General features: G+C 42.4%; 1 protein-coding gene across 2 annotated transcripts in view; it reads right to left on the bottom strand.

The window, feature by feature from the left end:
• NRDE2 (NRDE-2, necessary for RNA interference, domain containing) overlaps positions 1–13,941 on the bottom strand; it is a 43,278-nt gene extending 29,337 nt beyond the window's left edge. The window contains exons 1-4 of one of the 2 annotated variants that reach the window (XM_070415006.1): positions 13,833–13,941; positions 5,293–5,401; positions 3,413–3,646; positions 246–410 (exon numbers count right to left, since the gene is read on the bottom strand). In XM_070415006.1, coding sequence (XP_070271107.1) covers positions 246–410; positions 3,413–3,646; positions 5,293–5,401; positions 13,833–13,896 — 572 coding nt within the window. In that variant the 5' untranslated portion in view covers positions 13,897–13,941. Of the gene's footprint in view, positions 1–245; positions 411–3,412; positions 3,647–5,292; positions 5,402–9,548; positions 9,667–13,832 lie in introns of those variants that run through there. The other variant, XM_070414997.1, reaches the window with a different exon arrangement.
• Positions 13,942–20,669: the final 6,728 nt, after the last annotated feature.

Below are 20,669 nucleotides of genomic sequence, written 5' to 3'. Positions count from 1 at the left end.
GGCACTGTTCCCCAAGCACCATGGATAAATACAATTAATCCAACCTGGATCCTGATCTCAAGTTTTAAGTTTTCATTTTAGAATGTAAGATAAGATACGCCTAAAGAACTTAGCAATGGACAAAAACCCAACAGAATCTACAAGAGGATGGGTGTGGCCGGGCCCGCCAGAGACAGCGCTGAGAGAGTTCAGGAGAGAGAAGTGACTTCCCACCAGAGAAAGTCAGGAAAAGATAGGATGGGTACCTGGCTATATCTCCTCGGTAGAGAGACTTATACTCCCAGTTTGCAGGGTCTGGTTTCTTATCTGTTCTGAAGGTTTCTCCTGTCAGAGCCTGGATGTCCTCAAGCCAAACACAGCGGGGCCCAGCAGCAGCAGCAGCAGCAGCAGCAGCAGCATTCTTTTCTTGGCTATGGGACAAGGGAAGGTGAAGAAGAAAAAGGGAGAGGCACTTAACAACCTTCCATTAACATTTCACATTTTCAGCAACATGGAAGTTACACGTTTCAAACTCCACACGGCATCAAGGGAACTAGGTACCCAAAATGCGTACATGCCATACAGACGAGAAGAGGACGCCTGCTGCAAAAAGCAGGTTTAAAATAGAAAGCAAACCTGTCAACACTAAGTGGCACTTTCCCAGAACACAAGTCATCTCAGAACCTAACCTGAGGGTTACGGAGGTGTTCTTTTCCAAGTATTCTATTTAAATTACTGTAACCTGAATGTCAAATATATTCATAAGCAAGTGATTTTTCATTAAGAAAAGAAAAAAGGTGGGTGGCTCTTACTTCACCTTATTTGAAAGTGCTCGGGTTATTTATTCCAACCCCAAACTCAACAATGACAACAACAAAGGCCACAGTTGTGAATAGTTCCGCCTCAGATGTCACTTGGGATAAGTCTAAGTCTTGCTTTTCTGGCCTGGGCTCTGAGCACAGCTTTGCCTGCATGGACCGACCTCCTACATGAAGGGCAGAGAGCGCCCGCTGTAAGACAAGATCCTGATTTATCCCTCTGAACCAATCTGTGAGCTGGCAGACTCTCAGCTCAGATACCAATGGAACCACTTTCCTAGGAGTCAAGTGAGAGGGAGGGGAGGATTTTCTGGCATCTCACACCTTTCCTCCTCTAAAGAAAATCAGTTCATGATGTTGTTGACAGATGCTGCCAAAGGTCACAACAGCCATTAACTGTTGTCCCACCTGCTTTTTAGCTCTCCTGGACAGAAATGAGGATTCTGGAGGCTTCTAAATCATTCTTGGCTGGGAATACAAGAGAATGGTATTTCAGGGACACAAAGTAGCAATTCAATAAATATCTGTTAAATGACGTGTCTCTGGTTAACAGGGTGATGGAAACACATCCCCCTTCAGAAACACTGTGGAGGGGTTTCTGTCAATGAAAACCATACGGGTCAGGCAAAGGGGGGGAAAGAGACTGATGCATTCCAGAAAGAAAAAGCCAATTGGGGGTAAAACAAAAAATAAAAGGAAGGGCCAGCGGCAGACCATCCCTGGGGAGTGAACAAGCCCTTATCCCTCCCCTGCTGAGTATTCAGGTCAGGAAGCAGGATGTGGTCTGGGCTGTGCGCAGGGAGGAATCTGCCTCCCACCTGAAGGTGAGAAAGAAGTCATCCCAGGAAACAAAGGTCAAGTGGAAGCTATAGCCTCTAGGGAAGTCGTCCCTTGATCTAGAGACCCACATGGTGTATTACCCCCCCATGAATCCACTTTACTGACATCACAGAAAGACTCAGAACTTACTAGTCAATATGGAAACAAACAATTCTTCCAGGTCACCTTCCCACAAAGAGACTACAGACATTCATACTAAGAACGTAAAACAGGACAAAAACATTTTATTTTTATCTTATTGGGGATATTCTGCAAAACATCAACAAATTTAAAAATGCTGTCTGGGTCATACAACTATGAGGAGGCTGCAAAGATCACCTCTGTCGTGGTTAAGCACAGGCTGCAAACAACTATCTTTCCAGTTCGAATGGTGGTTCCTGTGTGTGTTCAGGAAATCCTTTGAAGCTTTTCTGCCTCGGCTATAAAAAGGGACAGGTAGCTAACAGTGAATTTTCAGACGCTATAACGATTAATATATTTTTCTTTGAAGACATGCCAAAAAAGCAAGAATATCAATAATATACTCACTCCTTCACTTAACAAAAATGCATTCGGCGTCTGTATTACTATGTATCAAGCCCTGTGCCAAGGCCGGGAGGAACAATGGTCAGCAAGGGGGGCCTGGCTTCTGCCCACAGAAATTCCGACCTTTTTGCTTGACCCATTATTTATCCTCCGAGAGCAAGTGTGGGTTACAGGGAGAGCGCCTGAAACACACAGAGGGCTAAATACACCTGGGCTCTGAGCCAGAGGCCGGCATGTCCTCCAACACCGATCAGACAACAGAAGGATCCTGAAGACTGCGGCGTCCGCCTCTCCAATGGAAACTCCACGGGCCATGTTCCGAACCTGCTCCACACAGAGTTCTCACTGGCATCGTGGGACTTCTGAGCACACAACAAAAGCAAATCACCCCTCGAGAATCGCAGAAATCTTACTAGCACTAAACTTTTAGTATGCCGTGGACGGGTGCTTAACTTTTCTCTCTTCTCGACCGTATGAACAAAGAAAAAAAAAGTTAAATAGGGGATAATTCAAGTATTTTCACCACATACTCACTGTCCCGCCTCTGGGCAAAGGGCCTCCCTATGAAGGGGGCTGTTAGACGAAGCAGAGAGGAGCAGGGACAGTGAGGACCTACGCTGTGACCGTCTGCAGAAGGACTTGGACAATGCCCTCGAGATAGGCAGCAGCCCAGGATGCACAGCAATGAAGCCCCGGAGAGGAAATACTGTGGTCATAGCTAGCTTATACCTCCAAGTCAGTGGTTCTAAAAAATGTGAAATAAGAACAGAAGCAACTATTATTTTAAGGGCTATAATTAACCTTAACCAAAGTGTGAGAGGGGGGTGCACAGAGGGGTGAAAGTGACTAAAAGAAAGATATAGCACAATGAGACGAAGACGTTTCTCTTATTCTTGATAAATGTGGAGCCAACGGCCCCTTCGAGTGAACTAGCCCAGATGCCCACCGTGTGCACATCTGCCATCTTTCAAAACTCCCAAGGATTTTTTTTGTCTAACTCAGATTTTGACATAATCATTACCGTGCCTAACATTTCTCAAACAAAATCATGGCCCTAGTTTGTTAAAAAATTTCCTTTATGTTGACAAGGTGGTAGAACTCTATTTTTCCCCCAGCTTTGTTGAGATATTTTTTGGCTTTGTTTGACTGAGTAGAGTTAAATAATCATTTAACTGCTTAAGTTATGGCAGTAATCGGGGGAGAAAAATTAAAGATTTAGAAGATCACAGGTGTTGAGGCAGGACACCTACCACAGTGTCTCTGGTCCTCTGTTCCTGCCTCTGAGGCCTCCGGGGGATTTGTCCTTTTCAGAGTCAGTGTCTGGTTCAGACCCACTGCTACTGGACTGCCCGCGTTTTCTCTTGGTTTTCTTGTGGTGCTGATGCTTCCTCTTCTTCTTTTTCTCCTTCTTCTTTTTCCTGCTTGCTTGTCTGAGGTTTCTGTTGGAGTCACTTTCATCTGATAGCTCTGATTTCAGAGGACTCCTGTTTGGGAAAATCCACATTAGACTTTTTAGAAGAGAATGAGAGGAAATAATATGTAAATAAGTAACCAAGTAAACAAGTATATAAAAGGACAGTCTAAAAGTGCTCACACAGACTTACTATTTGCCCATATATCATAAAATATCTTCCTGGATCACAATTCACCTTAAAATAAAAGTTGGATCTAAAGTAAAACCAGGTAAAGAAATTCTAATAGCTTCTGAAGCTATACTTTGATATCTATACATTTTTAAATGAAAGTAATCTACCAGTTATTTTATCAAATATAGTATTTTTAAAAGCAACATTAGAAAAGGTTTCTTTTCTTTTTTTTTAATATACTTTATTGATTTTTTACAGAGAGGAAGGGAGAAGGATAGAGAGTTAGAAACATCGATGAGAGAGAAACACCGATCAGCTGCCTCCTGCACACCCCCCACTGGGGATGTGCCCGTAACCAAGGTACATGCCCTTGACCGGAATCGAACCTGGGACCCTTCAGTCTGCAGGCCGACGTTCTATCCACTGGGCCAAACTGGTTAGGGCAAGGTTTATTTTCTTCATCATTACTGAAGTATCTACAAACAACTCCCTCTCATGTATCAACTACTCTCAACTTTCAAAGGCTTCTTCCGCTTTGGGAGAACATGGCTTCCGGGGGTTCATCGTATTAATGGACCATCTAGTCTATATTGGCGGGCGAGTGAGCTCATTTCTCAATTCAATGATCTACAACAATATTCTTTCAAAGCTGGGTAGAGATGTGTACCATTTTGCTTTTCCCAACGTTTTCATGAGATTTCTCCTATGCTATTGTGGAGGTCTAGAAGGAGCTACCCCCAAGGAGTGCCTCAGTGATATGCAGATTGCTTTGAGCTAAAGGCAATTTTAGCTTCAGGCTCAAGAGAAACTTCTCCTCCCTCCCCGATTCCTTAACTACCTAGAAGAAGCTGAATTAGAGACCCTGGCCCATAAGAGATTGTCATAGCTTCTTCTGACCTACCTATGGGGCAGGAAACTTCTAGTTTACTAAAGGTCTGCTCTTATCATCCTGCAATGACCTTCTGAAGGCACCTCACCTCACCCCTCATTCAGGATGTCTCCCTTTCTATCTCTGAACCTCCCATGCATGCGGGTCTCTTCCTCTCTCCTGTATGTGGGGTTCCCGTGCACACGATATTAAATTCTATTTTCTCTTGTCAATCTACCTCCTGTTGAAATATTATTTTGCCAGCCAAAGAGAACCAGAGGAAAGAAAGGAAAAACTTCCCCCTTCCCCACATTATATTACGCAAGTGCCTTCTATTTTTACAAAAATGTTGAAAATGCAACTGAAGAAATAGCTGAATTCTATGTTTACCAATATTCTAAAGGTTACTAATGAGGTTAGTAAATAAGAGTCACAGTGATGCCATTTCCCTCAGGGCTAATTACTGGCAGTCACTGTGTCACGCAGTTGCCACTGCAATGCAAAGGGGGAAAGGAATAAGAGTGAGGTAAGGGAAAATAGTCAAAGGTCGCCTCATTACTCTCAGTGAGAGCTTTACTTAGCTCTTCTGTCACAGGGTTTTCTAAGGAGGCTCATTCAGGCTAAGCCACGGGTGGTCACCGACAAAGACTCAAACTCCATCTCCCAAAAGTACTACCTCGTCAGCGGTGACCCTTCAGAAACAAGAGCTGCGGCCTCTTCAGTTTGTTGGCTCAGAGTTGTGACGGTTTCAACACAAAAGCTTGGGTTGCTCAGCCAATCTAATTCTGCACACGCAAAAGAGAGAAAAGACCAATGAAACGAGCTCAGTATAATTTCTAAGGCAGGAAATCCATCTTACCAGCTCACATCCTCATTCACAGCCCATGTCAGCCAGACATTTAGCACAGTCCACAGAAGCGGAAGGTAATCCATGAAATTTTTATTTCACAGGGCATGGGGCTGAAATCCTCTGTGATACGAGGCTGCAGCTTAAGCAAAAGCCATGTAACAAGTGTGGCCTGAAAGGCAACCAGGCTTTATGCATTCCATCCACTCTACTGAGCAGAAAGGCCTCGTAAGCATTAGTTTCTAATGACCTCAAATTTGATCTAGGCAATTCCAAAAAGTTAAAAAATCAAGTCATGCATAAAAGCCCGCCATACTTACCATTATCACAGAAGAGTAAGACTCTTTTCTTTAAAAGAATATTCTAATGTTCTATCTGAGTTAACATAAACCTGTCCTTATAACAAACACTCCTCTGAAAATAGAAAACACAAGGGTGGCTCAGTTGGTTGGAGTATCATCCATCCCATACACCACAAAGTTGTGGGTTTGGTCCCCAGTCAGGGTACATATGAGAGCCAACTGATCAGGTGAAGATTTAAAAACACACACACACAAGGTGTCAACTTTTCTAACTGAAGTTAAAATGATATAAGATACTAGCAATGACTGTCCTGGCCAGGGTGGCTCAGTTGGTTGGAGTGTCATCCCATGCACCAAAAAGTGGCGAGTTCAATTCCCAGTAGGGCCAGTGCGGGAGGCAACCTACCGATTGATGTTTCTCTCTCTCCCTCTCTCCCTTCCTCTCTGTAAAATCAACAAATAAAAATAAATAGTAACAATGATTATTTATTAATAACAGATTAAATGTCCGAAACAATTTTTCTGCTTACCCATTAATTTCTAACTCTTCTACAATGAACTATTTATAAATTACTTATTTTCTAACTTTTAGGTGTCTCAGCTATGAAGGAAAGTAAGAAAATCATAGGTCGGGAGAAGGAAGGGGGCCCAACGAGGGGTTTATATTTGTCCTACTTTGTTTTAGGATGGGTGGTCAGGGCATATTCTTAGGCTGAGAAGATGGGTGCAGTTAGAATAGAAAAGGGTAATTAGATTTTTAACAGTTGTACTGGCATATGATTTATATACCATAAGGTTTAAGCTTATAAAATGTACAATTCAGTGGGATTTAGAATATGGTGTAACATCACTATAAAATAATTTTAGGACATTTTCACCATCCCAAAAGAAACCTCATACCTGTTAACAGTTACTCTCCACCACCCACCTCCGACTCTCCCACCCCAACTCCAGTCCTAGGTAACCACTTATCATTTTTCTCTACATACTTGCCTATTTTGGACTTTTAATATAAACAAGATCATACAACACATGGCTTTTTGTAACTGGCTTCTCTCACTTGACATGTTTTCAAGATTCATCCATGCTATAGCATGTACCACTACTTTATTCCTTTTTATTGCCGAATAATATTTTATGGATTATACCACATTTTACCTATTCATCAGTTAATGGATACTTGGGTTGTTTCCATTTTGGGGCTATGATGAATATCGCTGCCATAAACATTCATGTGCAGGTTTTTATATGAATGCATGTTTTCATTTCTCCTGGGCTGATGTCTAGGAGCAGAATTGCTAGGTAACTCATGCTTGGCATTATGAGGAACTGCCAGGCTGTTTTCCAAACTGGCTGCACCATTTTACATTCCCACTAACAATGTATGAGGATTCCAATTTCTCCACATCCTTGCCAACGTGCTACTGTCTTTTATATTACAGTCGTCTGAGTGGTGTGATATTTTCTCATTGTAGTTTTGATTTCCATTTCCCTGATGATTACTGATATTGAGCAACTTTTCATGTGTTCATTGCCATTCATACTGGACTAGAAATAGCTATTCATTGCCCATTTCTTAATTGGATTGCCTTTTTATTATTGAGTTATAAGAGTTCTTTACATATTTTGTATTCTAGTCCCTGGTGACAAGTATTTTGTTTTCTTCACTGCTATACCCCAGCACTGGACCCAGTGCCTGGCATACAGTAGTAGGAGTTTAATAAATATTTGTGAAAAACAGGAAAGGAAGGAAGGAAATTCCTCAGGAGGAGAGGTACATTAAAAAGCACAGGAAAGGGGGAAAGAAGAGAGGGATTCTAATTACGTGCCTACAGTAGGCCCAGCATCAGGGGAAGCACCGTACATCTTTATCTGTTAATCCTCTATGGGATGATGATCTCCACTATATAGCAGAGGAAACTAAGGCTCAAAGGGACTAAGTCATTTATAAAGTCAGACCCAGTAAGTGCTAAACAACCGTGCACACAATCTTTTTTCTACTGTCTCCTTGTTCCTTCTGAGGTTGGTTCCCTTCCCTTGGGCCAAATCCCGGCAAGAGGCATGTGAAAATAGTTCCTGTTGCTTGCTGAGATGACAATTATTTCCACAACAACTGGATTCTAGAGTGAACAGAGGGAAAGAAAAGTGGGGAGAGGTGGAAAAAACATGCAAGGAGAGGTGCTCTCGAACAATTCCAGTGTATTTTTACATAAAGATTCTAGATGGTGACAACAGCTTGGAGGAAAGGTAAATAAACACAATGTCAAAAAACACAGTGTGCCTCTCCAAAGTCCTTCAGAAGGTACAAGAAGGAGTTTTTAAGGGTGCAATTAAGGCATATAGGATCATGGGGGTGGGGGTAGAGTGGGGAGAGAGAGAGTATAAAGAACTAACAACTGGCCCTAACTGGTTTGGCTCAGTGGATAGAGCGTTGGCCTGTGGACTCAGGGGTCCCGGGTTCGATTCCGGTGAAGGGCATGTACCTAGGTTGCGGGCACATCCCCAGTGGGGAGTGTGCAGGAGGCAGCTGATCGATGTTTCTCTCTCATCAATGTTTCTAACTCTATCCCTCTCCCTTCCTCTCTGTAAAGAATCAATAAAATATGTTAAAAAAAAAAAAAAGAACTAACAACTCTTGGGTTTTGAACTCAAATAATCACTGGCCCTCTGTGTGACCTTTATTTCAAATGATCTTTTGTCAGTGTAAACCAAGCATGTCAAACTCATGGCCCGTGGGCCGCATGTGGCCCACTATGAATATTTTTGCGGCCCAACCAATATAACGGTATGTAAGAATCATTTTAATAAAAATTCCATAACTTAATTTTTACAATATCCTGTTATACATAATTATTAATAACAAACTACAACGTTCACTAATGACTGATTACTAGAATCATGTTGCATTCATTTCCCTTCAGTGCCTTCCGCACAGGCGCACCATTTCTCTCCACTAATACTAGCAGCGAATATTTTAGCAGCTGAGTGCCACGTCATTGGTCTTGGACTGACTTGTTTGGTGTGCACAACAGGAAGTATTTCGCTTTTGGAGAACAAGAAAAACAGGTTTATTTGCCTTACGCTTATTAATTTGTGCAGTTATTCAGTGTCTGGTAATGTTCAAGAAAAAATATTAATTTTTATTAAAATTTTCTATTATTTTATGTTAACGATGACTCATTTATTTCAGCCCTTTGTATTCACATGTCTCTATCGAAATAAACCTACGTTCCATGAAAATTGAAGCTCTTGTTTTTTGCAGCCACATAAACTTAAACCTTGTTTATTTGGCCTGTGTTAGCCTTTGAGTTTGACATGCTTGTTCTAAACTAAAGGTCAACAACTCACACCCCTATAGGGTCCAGGTTAGTAACAATTACTGTGACACTATAGGGAGTGACAACAGAAAAAAGACAAAACAAAAATATTTTGCCAGCCAAACAAATACACCAACTGGTTTCCAGCTTCCCTCTTCCTCCTCCATCTCCTTTCTTCCCAAACTAAAAGCAACATGAGGGCAGAAGCCATAACCACTCACTCCTGTATTTCCAACTCCCAGCACAAAGTAACTGGACTCATAAATAATTGTCCTATAATGAATGAATAAAGATCTGAACCATATCTTTTCATCTTTGTATCCCAGCACCTAATTTACTGAACAAATGGAAGAGAGTTTAAAAAGTATGCCATCAGGTAGGTATAAAGTACAACTAATATAACTCTTCTAGACTTCACTGTAAATAGAGATTTAATAACTTAAAGAATAGAGTATTGAATACTTACTATGTGCCGGGCACAGTTGTCGGCTTTGGGGGGTACCGTGGTGAACAAGATAGGCCAGGCCTCTGCTCCTATAGTGCTTATACTTAATCATAACCTTATACTTATCATAAATTCTGAATCACAACTGGATAAAGTATCCAATTCTATACCCATTCCCCATCCTATTATAACCAAATAGCATTGATTACTAGTTTGTTTAAGTGAACTCAGGTGAAGGCCACATCTCCAGGGATGGTAATTCAAAGACATTTCTAGGGCTCATTGCATAAATAAATTAGCATATGTATGAAGGAAGGGGTTCCTTTAAAAAGAATGAGCCAAGCTCTTCATTTTGATGAAAACCCTTACTTTGTGACAAAGAATCTGACAGCACAAACATTCCTACAAAAAGCACCAGAAAACGTGGCTCAAAACTACACTTAAAAATGGTGAGGCCTGGCTGGTTTGGCTAGAGCTTCGGCCTCTGCACTGATGGGTCCCTGGTTCGATTCCCGTCAGAGGCGCATGCCTCGGTTGCAGGCTCGATCCCCGGTGGGGGGTGTACAGGAGGCAGCCAATCAGTGATTATCTCTCATCATTGATGTTTTTATCTCTCTCTCTCCCTCTCCCTTCCTCTCTGAAATCGATAAAAATATTGAACCTAGGCAAAGTCAGCTCTTGCACGAAGTAAACCTACAATTTGAAAACACCCAGACCCACAGATAATGTATAAACAACCAAAACCAGAGCATGTTAATATCATAGTGTTGTTTCTAACACAAGTTCTAGAGTCAGAAGAACCTGTGTTCAAATACTGGCTTTACTATTTATTAGTTGTACAACACTGAATAAAATAATCTGAGTCTCTTTCATTCAGCACTTTTTTTTACTGAGAGCCAGGCACTGTTGTAGATGCTAGGAATGCAAAACCAATAGGACAAACCCAACATGACCCTCAGGGAGCTGACACACTGGCAGTCATTGTATGCAATGGGACAAACGCCAAAATAGAGAAAACACCCAGCATAAAATCAGAGCACATACTTAGGTCCCCTCATCCAAACTAGATATGGATCAGAGAAGGCTGCCTGGAAGAGCATCTCATTTAAGACCTAAAGCAGCGGCTCTCAACCTGTGGGTCACGACCCCTTTGGGGGTCGAACGACCCTTTCACAGGGGTCGCCCAAGACCATCAGAAAACACATATATAATTACATATTGTTTTTGTGATTAATCACTACGCTTTAATTATGTTCAATTTGCAACAATGAAAATACATCCTGCATATCAGATATTTACATTACGATTCATAACAGTAGCAAAATTATAGTTATGAAGTAGTAACAAAAATAATTTTATGGTTGGGGGTCACCACAACATGAGGAACTGTATTAAAGGGTCGCGGCATTAGGAAGGTTGAGAACCACTGAACTAAAGGATGAGAAGGACTTAGGCAAATATGCTCCCAAGAAACACCGAGGCAGAGGACGTGGCTTATACTATACTTTGGGTTGTCCCATTAGTGTTGAGGAAAGTTCTTCATAAAATAACTGAGCTAACAAATATGGGAGGGATGCTAAAATTAGAAAATAACCATTTTGTAACCCCAACGAAATAATAGATCTAAGCAATAATCATAAATGGCTGCAAAGATTATTAGGTGAAGACTGACAGTGGAAAGTTTATAAAGGGAGTGTTGCTCTTGTCATTTATCTTAGCCAGTATTTATTGGACATCTCGGTATCCTGCATGGATAATGTTTGTAATGTTTGTAAAATACTATATTTTAAAAATATACTGGATGAGTCCGGTTGTCCAGGAACCCACCGATGGATCTTAACATCACTAAGGGAGAGAAAACTAGACAGCAGATCTTCCTGATCTGATTCAACACCGAGTGCAGAGCACCTCCAATGAGCTATTTTCAACTAAAAAAAAATTATGCCTGAATCTAATTAACTCTCTAGATCTAATTACCAGTTTACAGGAAACACTGGGAGAAGCATGTTAAACGACACCAGGAGGATTTGGTGGAAAATATGTATGGGACAAACAATCCAGTTTCCACAACAAATCACAGTGGAAAACGGAGGGGAGGAAGAAACCTTTATACTTAAAAGGCACTGAGAGACATACTCACAAAATGCAACGTTGCATCTTTTTTGGATCCCGACTTAAACAAACCAACTATAAAAGGCCATTTTTGAGACAAGCTGGGAAGTCTGACCATTGACTGACAATGAGATTACATTAATTTCATTGAGTAATACGTTGTTTAAATTTTTAAAAATACAGTACTTTACAAACAACACTTTTACAAACATTATCCATGCAGGATACCCAGGCGTCCAACAAGTACTAGTTAAGATAAAAGACAAGAGCAACACTCCCCTTATGAACCTTCCATGTCACCCTTCCATAATAAAAGGATAAGCCCTTGGCCTGTTACTCAAGTCACTACCTTCTCTCATCACCAGTCCCAACCAAATTTCCCAAGGCTTCTATATTTCCTCTATATTTCCAGACAAACTGGACTATTCGCAGTTCTCTGCACAGGTCTCATGCTCCCCTTCCTGCATGCCTTCGAAGCCTCTGGAATGCCCTCCCACTAACTCTATTTGTCTAAACCCCACCCTCTTGAAGACCCGCCTCTAAAATTAGCTCCTACATAAAGCCTTATATGAAGCTCCCATGAGAAGTCATTATTCCTATAGTTAACCTATCCTATATAATAAAAGCAGCCGTGGGCAAACTACAGCCCGCGGGCCGGATCTGCCCGTTTGAAATGAATAAAACTAAAAAAAAAAAAAAAAAAAAAGACCGTACCCTTTTATGTAATGATGTTTACTTTGAATTTATATTAGTTCACACAAACACTCCATCCATGCTTTTGTTCCGGCCCTCCGGTCCAGTTTAAGAACCCATTGTGGCCCTCGAGTCAAAAAGTTTGCCCACCCCTGCCTTACATGCAAATCCACCGGTGGCTATGACACGCACTGACCACCAGGGGGCAGATGCTCAATGCAGGAGCTGCTCCTTGGTGGTTAGAGCGCTCCCACAGGGGGAGCTCTGCTCAGCCAGAAGACAGGCTCAAGGCTGGAGAGCTCAGCAGCGGTGGCAGGAGCCTCTCCCGCCTCCACTGCAGGTCTAAGGGCAGTAAGGAGGAGGGGTCCCAGACTGCACAGGCGGGGCTGAGGGACTCCCCGAGTGCATGAATTGCGTGCATCAGGCCTCTAGTGACATCTATAACATCCTGCCTTGTACTGCTATTTTTTTGTTAAGCACCTACTATTGTTCTCTACATTCAGCAAATATGTAGTGAACATCTACTCTATTTTTGACCTATGCTAGCGGCTAAGTGTGCTACAGTGAACAGACACTGTCCTAACCACATGGAGATTAGAGTCAGTACAGGATGATCAAAATTACACTAATTATATAAGAAATTACTCACTATTATTGTATTACCAGAATATAAATGTCAGAGCCATCTGAGAGGATGTAAGAGGTGTCAGATACAACTGGACTCCGCCACATTAGGCGCATGACTTAGACTTCCTGTACGTTACAATTCCCTGTAGGCATCCTCCTATTCCCGAGCTTCCCTGTACTGTGCTTCACAGGTGTTGCATTTTTTACGAATGGAAGACCCTCCACCAACAAGAATACAACTCGCTTAACTGCGGGGTAGTCTGGGACCAAACTCTCAACATCTCGGAGGCATGCCTGTCGGTGCCTCAATTTTTAACACTGCAGACCTCCAGGGGACGGTTAAGGCTGACATACTACATATTAGGCCATCACCTGGCACACAGTAGGCTCTCAAAAATTAAATGTTACGTCTATTCCCAGCCGCTGTGCCTGTCGGGAGAGAAACAGTTTGACTGGGCTTGGGGTCCTCATGCCCCAGCTCTCGGCCGGCCTAAAGCCATGAACCCAATCAGCATCTCAGGATTAAGTACAACAGGAGGAGGGCACTAGAACACCCAGCATTTGCGCCAGGAGTTTCCTTGACGCGTGGAGCACCATTATCACCACTTTAGAGGCGAAGTAACTGAGGCTCAGAGGAAGAATGACTTTATGGAAGTCCCAGCTCCAGCGTCCCTCCGAGGTCTCTCTCCTTCCGTAACTCCAGGACTCGCGCCCCGAAGAAGCCGGGACCCGGACAGCGGCCCTTCCCAGGAGGCTTTGCAGCGCCGCGGGGAACTCTGGGACACAGGTGGACCAACAAATCCAAAGCCAGGGGGCGGAGGAACTACATCTTAAGCCCGCCGAGTGTCTTCTTCGTCCCTTCTGTGCGCTTACCTTTCCTGGCGCTCCCGCTATCGGGAGCCTCACTAACGCCCGCAAAGGCCGGGAACAGCGCCATGGTCGCAGGCCGCACCGCCGTTCCCGGCTACATAAATGGCGCCCGGCGAGCTGACGCCGGTAGTGAGGCCATCGTGGTCGCGGTGCACTCTGGGAAGTGTGGTTTTCCTGACGCTCACTACGGCGGGGCGGGGCTGGCAGGGCGGGGCCCCTCCCGGTAATTTGGATACCTGCAAGTTTCCGTGAGAACCGCTTAAAAGGCGGAGACTGAGAGTTGGAATTGTTCCCAGCGGGAAATGCTAGGAAGTTGGGATTGCAATTCCACCCCTGAACTCACACCATCACTTACTAACCGGGTTAAGTTAATCAAACTCTCTAAGCTCTAGTTCCCTTGTCTGCAAAAAGTTTAGAAAATTGAATGAGCATATAGGTAAGGTACTTAATTAACATTGTCCCTGGAAAGCACTTAAAAATTAGCTATTGCCGAAACCGGTTTGGCTCAGTGGATAGAGCGTCGGCCTGCGGACTGAAAGGTCCCGGGTTCGATTCCGGTCAAGGGCATGTACCTGGGTTGCGGGCACATCCCCAGTGGGAGATGTGCAGGAGGCAGCTGATCGATGTATCTCTCTCATCGATGTTTCTAACTCTCTATCTATCTCTCTCCCTTCCTCTCTGTAAAAAAACCAATAAAATATATTTTTAAAAAAAAATTAGCTATTATGTGAGTGGTGACTGCAAGTCCAAGGGAAAGCCATGTGGGATATCCAAATTTCAATAAGTTTACCATGTTAAATATCTTAGAAATAGCAAAAAAGAATGCAAGGTCATATCAAGTTCAAGTCTTTGCTAGCTAGAAAATACATTTACCCACCTATGAAGGATGCTTGACTAAAAAACAAAAAAAACAACAACAAAAAACAACTAATCAAGCCTGCTAGAAATATAGGGGTTTAAAAAAAAAAAGACAATTTAAAGACATCATATCACCTAGACTCAATCAACCAAATCCAGAATATGGGAAATTATAGAAAACAACCCAGTTTCTTCAACAAATCAATGGCACAAGGGGATGGAGGATTGCAATAGATGAAAAGACTTTGGAGACCAAATGCAATACAGTATATGGCCTCATTATGATTCTGATTGAACAAATTGTAAAAAGACCTTTTTTAGGCAAGTGGAGAAAGAAGAGGTGAACAAGAGAAGTATTAGATGATATCTAGTAATTCTTAATTCTAGACAAACTACTGGCACTGAGGTTCCTTTTAAAAGTGTTAATATGTTAGAAATACATACTCTATTATTTGCAGGTGAAAATAGATAAATGAAAATATATTTTTGGGTCCCTGAGAGTTCGAAGATCTTTAGAGTTAGATAGGAAGTGAATTAGGAACCAAAAGATGCAAATCTAATCAAGGAATGGACAGACTCTTGCTGCACTCAAATGAGCACTGTGTGATCTCAAGATGAGCACCCAGCAAGCCTCAAAGGCCTCTACGTAGTATTTTCCAAAAGGACTTAGTAGGGCAGTAGTGGTGGTAAACCCTGCATGTCTGCAACTATAAAACTCAGGTCCTACCCAAATCTCTGCTGTTACCTCAATTAATTGGGGCAGCATCTCCCTCCCTCAGCAGATCAGCTCTGGTTACTGGGATGGTGACAGTCTTCCCCAGGGCTTCATATCTTCCCACTTCAGGAAAATAACTTAATAGGCAAGGTTTAGGAGAATCAAAACCATAGTTTCTGTAGTAAGAAGAAATCTGGATACATTAGATGTTTTCTGTACTACAACTGTGTGCAAGAATTTGGCTTGAGATACACCCTTATGAGAACAATTTAAAGTGTATGGTTGAGTAACTGATATAGACTCCTGATTTTAAGTTGAAAGCTTATGAAGCCTAAGCAGAGTTTCAGAACATCTAAAAAACATTCAAAGTTTACCAAATTTAGCCCTGGCTTGTGTGGCTCAGTTGGTTGGGAATCATCCCATACACCAAAAGGTTGTGGGTTCAATTCCCAGTCAGGGCACATGCCCAGGCTGTGAGTTCAATCCCCAATAAGGGGTGTGCAGGAGGCAACCAATTGATGTTCTGCTCTCACAACAATGTTTCTCTTTCTTCCTCTCTCTAAAAATCAGTAAAATTACTTTAAAAAAAATAATAAAGTTTACCTAATTTGTGAGTATAATTGGGACTTTATAAAAATTAGTACTTGAAAAAGATTGATGTATTGTCAGGTGGTAACTGAAGTACCTAAAAAGGAAAAAAAATGTATTCAATATATAACTTTATATGAAATGTATAAATTCCAGCAGAGGTCAGCAAACATTTTCTTAACGGGTCAGGTAGTAAATATGTTAAGCTTTGTGGGCCAGAGGCTCTCTGTCACAACTATTCAGTTGTGCCATTTATTGGGAAAGCAGCCATTCTATATAATAAAAGCCTAATATGCTAAGTGTCCAGTCATCTAGTCAGTCATTCAACCAATCAAAGCGTAATATGCTAATGATATGCTACGGCAGCTCAACTGCGTATTATGACGTGCACTGACCAACAGGGTGCAGACAGTCAACTGGTGGACCAGTCGCTATGATGTGCACTGACCACCAGGGGGCAGACACTCCGACAGGTAGGTGAGCTTGCTTCTGGGGTTTGGCCAATTGGGACTGAACGAGATGGGCCGGATATGCCCTGGAGCCCTCCCGTGGTCCCTCCCCGGCTGGCCAACCTCCTGCGTCCCTCCACGGCCCCAATCATGCACCGGTGGGGTCCCTCAGACTGGCCTGTGCCTTCTGGCAATCCAGGCTGAGGGACTCCCCACCCCCAAGTGCACGAATTTCATGCACCGGGGCTCTAGTAGATAATAAACATATAAATGAATGGACATGGCTGAGTTCTAATAAAAAGTTATTTATAAAAACAAGTAGCAAGCCCTAGGCTATAGTTTGCCAACCCCAAAGGGCCTTCTGTTAAACTGGGCAGCCTTTATAAATTGAAACAAACAGTATTCAAGACCCCTTGAAATTATTGCTAAAATTTATAGACTTAAAATTTTAAGCAGAACTTGAACATTTAAGGACATTGTTCTTCAATTAAAACATTTATTATTACATAGCCAACTAGTTTTGCTGTTAAAATTTTATTTTATTTTATTTATTATTGTTTTTTTTAAATATATTTTATTGATTTTCCACAGAGAGGAAGGGAGAGAAATAGAGAGCCAGAAACATCGATGAGAGAGAAGCATCGATCAGCTGCCTCCTGCACACCCCCCACTGGGGATGTGCCCACAACCAAGGTACATGCCCTTGACCAGAATCGAACCTGGGACCCTTCAGTCCGCAGGCCGACGCTCGATCCACTGAGCCAAACCGGTTTGGCTAAAATTTTATTTTTTATTGTTAAAATTTTATAGGCATTATAGTGGTGTTGTGGTTATATGTTTCTTAAAGAGTCCATACTTTTTTAGAAGTACATACTAAAATATTTGCAGGGGAAAAGGTATGATGCCTAGGATTTGCTTCAAATATGGGAGGGAGTTCATGGGTGGAGGAGGTATGGTTGAAACAAGGTTGACCCTAAATTAGTAATGTTGAAGCTAGGTAATGTGTGCATGGGGGTTCATACATTATTTGGAACTTTTTTGTTAGGTATGTTTAAATGTTCCATAATACAGAAATTTTAGACTAAAATTTTTAAAGTTTTTAAAGCATAACAATAAATAGGAACAAACTACTGATACAACAACATGAATGACTCTCAAAATCTGTATAATCTGGACCAAAAAAGAAAAAGAAAAAAGCCAGACACAAAAGAGTGCTTACTGTATGAATCTATTTCTATAAAATTCTAGAAAATGCAAATAAAAATGTAGTGACAGGAAGCAGATCAGTGGTTTCCTGGCTCCGGGAGCAGAGGCAGGGAGCCGCTCTTTGAGGTGATGGAAATGTTTGTTATCTTGATTGTAGTGGTTGTGGTTTCATGGCTGTGTAACCACCTGGTTTTTTAAAAGCTTAAAAACACACTAAGGTTTTGAATTTGTTGTTTTAATAAACGCAACACCAATCTTTTAAACCAGGGATCTGGAAAAGCCGACATAGTAAATATTTTAGACTTAGCAGGAGATAAGGTCTCTGTGGCAACTACACTGATATTTGAATTTCATACAGTTTTCACATGTCTCAAAATATTACTCTCTTGCTCCATTTTTTCCGCCATTTATAAATGTAAAAACGATTTTTTAGTCATGGGCCATACAAATTGGAGTGGGCAGATTTGACCCAGGCCATAGTTTGCTGGACTCCTGCAAACTTTTTGCCATTAGACAAAACTAAAAGTAAACTTTTGAATAGTCTTTTCTATATAGGAAAAACCATTCAGAAGGCACAAAACAGCTCACTTTATTATTATTATTATTATTATCATTATTATTATTAGAGGCCTGGTGCATGAAATTTGTGCACCGGTAGGATCCCTAGGCCTGGCCAGTGATCAGGGCCGATCTGTGGGGCAATTAAAAGACCACCCTGGCACCCGCCTTGGCCAGCCTGGTGCTGTCCGCCAGGGGGCCCCACCCCCCACCACTGCTGTTCACCTCCCTCTGTGGGAGGCAACTGGCGGTGCGATTGGGGGTAGTGGGGGCCGACGCCACCTGCTTGCCGCCTGTCCCCACCCCCTGATCACCCCACCGCCCCAGCCCCCCGATTGCCCCGCTGCTGCCATGGGTTGCCTCCCTCTGTGGGGTGATCAGCAGGGCGATCAGGGGGCCCCCGCTGGCACCCACCTTGGCTGGCCTGGGGCCTGTGGGCTGGGGGCAGCTCCTGCTTTGGGCATCTGTCCCCTGGTGGTCAGTGTGCATCATAGCGACCGGTCATTCCACTGGTCGTTCTGCTGTTTGGTCAATTTGCATATTAGGCTTTTATTATATAGTATTATTATTATTATTATTATTATTATTATTATTTCACCACACAGACACCATGGGTATTTTTAGTGGCTGTGGCAGGGATTTCTTAGAATAAACCAAAAATGGTTTCAAATTATGACTTGGCTTTGTACATGGCTTGACCAAAGGAAGAGAATGCACTACTCAACCACTTTTAAGTATTTCTATTCTTTGTGGCAGAGATTACTCCTCTAAATTGGTAAGCTGCTATTCTAGCATCTATCTTACTTTCTAGTGCATTCTAATTTAGCTTGCATCTCTCTCACAAATCTTTATTGAGGAAAGAGAGATAGAGATAGATAGATAGAGAGGTTTATTGTTCCACTTATTTATTCATTCACTAGTTGTTTCTTATATGTGCTCTGACTGGGGATCGAAGCCACAACCTTGGCATATCAGAATGATGCTCTAACCAACTGAGCTACGAGGCCAGGACCCTGCTCACAGATCTTGATTACCTCTAGACACTGACAAGAGTGAATATTTTCTCTGAAGCTGGAGGAAGAAAACCTGTAAGAAGGAAAAGTGGGAAGGAGAGATTGTGCAGGAGAGATGTGTGACAAGGGCCTTTATTTCAGTAGCAAAGGAGTTGGATGAGAGATGGTGAGGCACAGTCTTGATCTCAGTAAAGTAGGCAGCCAGACTGGCCCTGGTGAATGCAAAAGAGGTGGGCATGATTAGGGGCTGGAAACTATAGGAAAAGGCCTTTAAGTAATGTCATGGAGGACTCAATGTGAACAAAAGGATTGGCAAGAGGCAGTTAGACACATGATAGTTAGGTGCTCAGTACTTGTTTGTTGGCAAAATAGTATCTACATAATTCCCATTTACTTTTGCAGGATATAGAAAAAAGAATAGGTAGTGAACACTCTTTTGGTTAATTAGTTTAATTTTTGCTTAATTAGCACCCTGTTTTTTGAATTTACAATGTGGTCATGTTAGTGCAATGAGACCTCACTCTCCTGGCATCATCTGATTGGTTGGTCAGGGTAACTGTATGACTCAACTCAGCCAAGTTTTCAGGCTGTAGGTGCTCAGTCTTGGCTCTGAGGCAAGCCAGGCCACGAAAACTTCTCTTCCAGGAACTTTGGAACCAGAACTGAGAAAGAGAAGCTACACGGTGTCTCTTATGTGTCTGGACTGCAAGATGTAATAGCCCAGGAGGTAGTGGAGGAGCAGAGGAAACCTGCCTGTGGAGGGAGAAGGGTGAAAGCCGATGTCAGTCGGAGAAGAGGGTCCCAGAAATTCTGGAACGCTAATTCTAGTTGTCCCTGGGGCCTCGTTTCTATGCTTGGATTCTGAGGAACGTCCCAATATCCTTATGATACATTCCCCATTTCAGTTGAACAGATTGAAGTTGACTTTCTGTCATTTACAACCAAGAGTCCCAAATAATACAGAATGAGAACGTGAATGAATGAGTAAATGACACCATCTCCACCCTCAGAGGTCTGGATCCCAGTGTCTGGAGGTATTCCAACTAGTTTCAGGGGTGAACAGAGACTCTTAAACTGGTCTACCCAGAACATGTAAAAGCAAACTCCTTTCATCTTAAGAGGGAAAGAATCCTCACCCACCAACTGAGGCAATTGGAGAAACTGGTCTATCAACTCATTCCATCTTAGGGAACTTTCTGGTCACCCCTATGAAGTAAAAGAAAGAAAATGTGCCTTTGGAGACAGGAGATTCCACAAGAAAATAAAAGAGCCTGAACCACTTCATCGGTATGATCTGCATTCCTTTTTATTTATTTATTTTTTTGAAGTGGGTGGTGAGGAGGGTAGAACTGTCTTAGGTTGGAAATGCCTTACTATGTAGACACAATCCCAAGTGGTAGTTCTTCAGCCATAGCTAAACTAGCCTATTTGTGCCTAATCACAATTCACATAC

This window comes from Myotis yumanensis, unplaced genomic scaffold (assembly GCF_028538775.1).
Source record: "Myotis yumanensis isolate MYYU_CA2020_CCGP unplaced genomic scaffold, mMyoYum1.0.hap1 SCAF_1, whole genome shotgun sequence".
Classification (NCBI taxonomy): domain Eukaryota; kingdom Metazoa; phylum Chordata; class Mammalia; order Chiroptera; family Vespertilionidae; genus Myotis; species Myotis yumanensis.
The sequence above is the reverse complement of the archived record's forward strand: the minus strand, read 5'-3'. Positions and strand labels throughout refer to the sequence as shown.